Source organism: Cryptotermes secundus, unplaced genomic scaffold (genome assembly GCF_002891405.2).
Source record: "Cryptotermes secundus unplaced genomic scaffold, Csec_1.0 scaffold1065, whole genome shotgun sequence".
Taxonomy (NCBI): Eukaryota; Metazoa; Arthropoda; class Insecta; order Blattodea; family Kalotermitidae; genus Cryptotermes; species Cryptotermes secundus.
The window spans coordinates 635,578-641,577 of NW_019737400.1; the positions used below are offsets into that span (position 1 = coordinate 635,578).

At 43.3% G+C, this 6,000-nt stretch overlaps 1 protein-coding gene across 1 annotated transcript in view; it reads left to right on the forward strand.

The window, feature by feature from the left end:
• Positions 1 to 6,000, forward strand: part of LOC111870393 — a 79,495-nt gene that overhangs the window by 14,247 nt on the left and 59,248 nt on the right. The window contains exons 6-8 of the mRNA XM_033753831.1: positions 1,722 to 1,827; positions 3,587 to 3,736; positions 4,535 to 4,711. Of these exons, the coding sequence (XP_033609722.1) occupies positions 1,722 to 1,827; positions 3,587 to 3,736; positions 4,535 to 4,711 (433 nt within the window). The remainder of the gene's footprint in view (positions 1 to 1,721; positions 1,828 to 3,586; positions 3,737 to 4,534; positions 4,712 to 6,000) is intronic.

The following is a 6,000-nucleotide window of genomic DNA, read 5'->3' on the forward strand; positions in this document are numbered from 1 at the left end:
CACAAACCCTAAAAAAAGCGATCGCTTAGTACAATTTCAGAATATCAATTCTCATTCTTTGAACGTAGCCGGTCATGGTAGCCGAGCGGTCTAAGGCATGTACAGTCTTCGCTCGCTCGGAAGCCGGGATCGTGGGTTCGGATCTGTTTCCTGTGAGGTACGAACTGAATCCTTATATATTATTCTTGTACACTGCCGGTCACGGTAGCCGAGCGGTCTAAGGCATGCACTGTCTTCGCTCGCTTGGAAACCGGGATCGTGGGTTCGAATCTGTTTCCTGTGAGGTACGAACTGAATTCTTATATATTATTCTTATACACTGCCGGTCACGGTAGCCGAGCGGTCTAAGGCATGCACTGTCTTCACTCGCTCGGAAGCCGGGATCGTGGGTTCGGATATGTTTCCTGAGAGGTANCTAAGGCATGTACTGTTTTCGCTCGCTCGGAAACCGGGATCGTGGGTTCGAATTCCACTCAGGGCATGGATGTTTAGTTTGTGTGTGTTCGTTTTTCTGTGTTTGTGTACAGGTAGAGGCCTTACGACGAGCTGATCACCCGCCCAAGGGGTCCTACCGAATGTGTAAGATCTAGAAAAACCGAAGTGAACGGAGAAGTTCATGGAGGTAGGCCTAGGCCCACTGGGGCTGTAGTGCCAAGGGGAAAAAAATCTTTGAACGTTACAGAAAACTTGATGCATTCGTCGCACAAAGCAAGTAATATGAATGCAGGCAGTGGCAGAGTTTGTTGAGGCACTATGCTACAAGCAGAAAGGTCGTGGGTTCGAGTCCCGATAAAGTGGATTTTTTTTTTAAATTGACCTAATCCTTCCAGTCGCACTATGGCCCTGGGGTCGACTCAGCCTCTAAAAGAAATGAGTACCAGGAATCTCCGTGGGGGGTAAAGAGCAGCCGGCGCCTAAGGCTGACAACCTTACCGCCATCTGTGAGCAGACTGTTAGAAAATGTACGAGCCTCGACGTCTCGCAACCCTACGGGCCTCAATGGCCTATTACAGGGATAACTTTGCCTTTTTATAATAGACAGAACGTGTCTAACTTCCAGCTTTAGGTATATCTCCCAATTCTTTTTTTTTTAATTCGCTTAGTGGGGTGTGGAGTCCAACTGGTTCCACTCGGCACGGCGGCCACTGATTGGCCTATTGTAGCACGCCCCGGATGATTATGATAATGGAGAATTTGGTGGAATGAAAATTGGCAGGGGAAACCGAAGTAGTCGGAGAGAACCCGCCCCAGCGCCACTTTGTCCACCATAAATCACAATTGACCAATCCCGGGCCGCCGCGGTGGGAAGCCAGCGACTAACCGCTTGAGCTTTGGCGCGGCATGTTTCTTGTCCTTTGTTGATCACAGTAGCTTCGCAGTCTAAGCTATAAACTGTCTTCGCTCGCTCAAATGCTGGGATCGTGGGTTCCAATCCCACTCAAGGAATGGATGTCTGTGTTGTGTGTTTATTCTGTTTGTGTCGGCGTGTGTGTGGCCTTGCGATGGGCTTATCCCCCGTCCAAGGGTTCCTACTGTCTGTGTAAAAAGATTATGAAACTGAAGAGGAGGAAAGGACCCAACAAAGGGCTGTAGAGCCATCGATGAATGAATGAATACATCCTTATGCTTCCCCTCTCTGTTAGTTGCTCATGAGGATGGAGATCAACCAGCGCTCTATAAAAGTGTGGGCTTGAAGTGAGACCTGTTCTTCCTTCCCACAGATACACGTGCATAGGAAAGGCTGCAACTCTCTCCTGAAACATGTCTCGCCCAGAATACTGCCCACGGAGTACGGGGGAGATGCTGGACCTTTACATGACCACTGGAGTAAGGCACGACGTGTGTTTGCTTTGCTTCCATTATGTTTGTGAGATTAAATTAGGTTTAGTGTCCTAATGCCCGAACTCCATCTTCGGTTTCTTCACCATTGTTATCGTCTGCATCATCCTCAACCACATGATTGACCATATCTGCTTTATCTTCATTGTCGTCATAGTAGAGGACGATATTCTTCATCGCCATAATCACCATATTTCTTTCTTTTCGTCTTCATCATCAGCCTATTATCACAAACTTCTTGCTCTTCAGAACCGACATACATTTCAACTTCAAAAATACCTTCTTCCTCTCCTACTTCATCCACTCCCTTTCGTATCATCATTCTCCCTCTTCTTTACCGTCATATTCATCATTTCCGTTCCTCCTAGCGAATTTAAAACATTGGTAAAAAAAGATAATATTATCCCCGAAACAGGCTGTGAAGATCCACAAGGTTGTATTTTCTAGACAATCGGCTCATAGATTACGGTGAGGTTGTCAGCCTTACGATCCGGCAGCCCGTAACCCACAGGAAGATTCCTGGTATTCATTTCTGTTGGAAGCTGAGTCGACCCCAGGTTCATATTGCGGCTGGAAGGATTATGTCAAATAAAAAACCAGTGACTTCGTGGTAAAATGCACCCGCAAATTTCCGGCTTGTAGCACAGTGCCTCAAGCGACTACCACACCGTGTGCCCCCACAGGTGCATGTAAACAAATCACATACCTGATGAGGACTCAATTAGCCGAAACATGTTGCATAAAGTATATATGGACCGTCCGTATATATTACGGAAGGGGAAGGAACCTTGCTTGCAAACACTTTGCCATTCTGCGATAGATCGTACTGTGGTTCGATAAACAAAACTGTGTCACGGGGTGTGCCTTGGAGCACCGCACCTCATTTTGCATCAGTTCCTTCAGAAGTCAGCAAAATGGCCTCCAACGCTGACACGTGTCAGGGTCAAAAATGTGATCGTTAGTGTCCCCGAGAAACATACATCGTCTCTCAAATAACCCATAGGAATTAACTGCTTACGCTGATATTCCAACAAACAGCAAATTGTACACTTATTTATGTACCTTATTACGTCTGAAATTATATGTATTTCACCTCGTCGCAAACAGCTCAGGATATTTCCCAGTATACTTTTGTTTACCATCTGTAGTCCAGTGGTCAAACTTCCTGGCTACAGAGTCAGAGGTCCCGGGTTCGATTACCGGCGCTACCAGACTGTCTGTGAAGTAGCGGGTCTGGAACGGGGTCCACTCAGCCTTGTGAAGATAATTGAGGAGCTGTTTCAAGGAAATAGCGGTTCCGGTCTAAAAACCGAGATTAACGGGCGGTGGGGATCCGTTGCGCTGACCATATGACACCGTCTATCCGCAAAAGTTGGCGCTAACTTCGCCGACAAGCGGCGGTTGGTCGGTCGGTATAGTTCGCTAGCGGACTACAGGCCACGGAGTTTGTTTTGTTTATATTTTCAGGTACAATATATAGGAATGTGGAAGTTACATTCAGTGGTAGTTAAACTGGAAATGCAACCTTGGCAACTTGTATTACCGTATAAATGATGATATATTGTGAATTAATGTTGATGAAACGCCTTGCCAAGGCTAAATCTTAAGAACCTCAACGTTCCGTAATATCAGTGGATTTACTGACAAGATGTAAAATACAACAGCTGAAGAATTTACTTTATTTACTTAATTACTCACTTAAGTAGCTTATTAGTTAATTTAACATCTGTATTTTCTGGTACAACAGATATGTGGAAGGAAAAACTTGAAAGCTACAGAAGTTGGTTTCTGGAACAGGAGGATGTCAAAGTGGATGAAATGAAACGCCCAGGGAAGTCCTTCAATTCTAGCGATCTCTTTGGGTTTGAAGGTTCTTTCAGACAGCTTGACTTCGACTAACAAATAAGTCACTATCAACGGACTTTAAATTCAAAAGAACATTCAGAAATAAGAGGAATTTAAGTAACTTGAACTTGTTAATATGTACATTTGTTCAGTGTAAATAAAGAGTCAGATTTGAGCAAAACTGTTTCCAAATTTTGACTGTAATAAGAGACGTGTATTCTCTTTTGAATAAAATATTGTTTCTTTTAAATGTGTCAATGCTTACCGTGTAGCCTACATCCACATATGAAAGATTTAAAATTAGACTTACTTCCAAACGCGGAATATCTAGTTATAAACATAACAAAACTTAATTCTTTGAAATGCGTTCCGGGGAATTGTCCCACTTCTGGGATAACAACGAAGGTGAATATAACCAACTAAGTCCATGGAGTCAAATCCTTCTTGAAGAGATGCTAGTTGCTCGGTGACTCAGGAATTTCTCAATATTTTGTGAAACCCGAAGGTTTACTACCGTGTCCACAAAAGCCCCACCATTGGTAATTATCCTAGACCAGATGAAGCCGGTTAAGAACATTCAATACTATTTCTCTAGGATCCATTTTAATATTATCTTCCAACCTTTTCGGTATTATACATATCAAATATTCCCCAGATGATGCCAAATATACGTTACTATAGCTGAGAATCGCGTTTCAGTATTTATGTTGTCATAAGTAAAACAATGAGGTACAGCCACACGTCACCTTCATACTGGCGTTGTTATGGATCTAAGACACAAAACTTCGTTCTCTTGAATGACAATGACAAAGACTAAACCGGTGTCAATATATCTGGGTGACGTAACCAGCGAACATCGCTAGGTTAGCTCAGCACCTCCTCAAGGACCTCCACGTGTTAGCTTCAGTACCAACACATGACTCGAACAGTTCCGCACAGACAGGCAGAGAGTGCTGCCGAGTGACGTGTATGAACAGCTCTAACGTGTCTAAGGTAAGCTGCATTTACTGGAAAATTTTTATAAACGGTAAAGTAATCACAATTCAATAAAATTACATTAGTGAGTTTAGGTTTTCACAGTGGTTGTGTTGATTGTTCGCACCGTGACGACGTTGGAAATGTTGCCGACGTTTCGAAGATACATCCTTCCTCCATCTTCAGGGTCATAGTGTGTAGGTTGAACTTTTGGTCCAAATAACACATAGGAGAAGATTGTGGGCCGGTAACCGGTATATACCAGTAGGGAGAGTAGACAGGAAAGTGTTATCAAAAGAAGGCCTTTTTAAGGGCTGAATGCAATTGCTTTCAGAGCGTTTCTCTGTTCACTTTCCCCACTGGCCAGGATCGTACTTATTATGGGCTTCTTGGACTGAAACCGGTACCTGTGCATCTTATTTCGATCCTGAAGATGGAGGCCGCATATACTTCCGAAACTTCGGCAGCAAGCAAACTACATTACATCGAATCCCATGGTACGATATTCCTTACAGTAACTGTAGTGATAACCTTAAATCTCATAAATTTGTTGTATTTTAGCGTCCTGTTGCACTGATTCACGTCCATGATGTGTATATATTTACCGTCTTCTAGTGCACACAATCTCACTTGTCACTTCACACATCACAAGACACAGTATACACAAAATATAGGAAGAACGACTCCCATAGCGGAAGATTGATATAATACGCGAGTTTGAAATACGACGTATAAGATGATAAATCTTAAGAAAATTTTAATATATAAATTTTATTATAGTACATGACGAATATACACCTTAAATCATTTTACAAACGACACATGATGGCGAGCAGTGCAATAGTTTAACGTAAATAACACACCTGAGGATGGCACAGTGATGCCGAAACATGTAGTGAAGTGACATGTGAGATTGAGTGCACTAGAGGAAGGCCAATACATATACATCATGGACTCATAAATATGTATAGAATTGTTATCTTATGTGATGTGACGTCTATATTTGGTATGTACGGACTAACGTTTCGGAGGAACTTGTTGTCTCCAGCTTCAGGGTACAAGAGTGCTAATTATATGACGTCACATCCAGGAATACCGTACATCCACCAACATGAGAACCTCAGATATCATTTATCTAGAAGAGTTTTCTTTTTTTTTCCGTGGCACTACAGCCCCAGTGGGCCTAGGCCTACCTCCATGAACTTCTCCGTTCACTTCGGTTGTTCTAGATCTTACTAGATCTTACACATTCGGTAGGACTCCTTGGGCGGGTGATCAGCTCGTCGCAAGGCCTCTACCTGTACACAAACAAAGAAAAACGCATAAAACCAAACTAAACAA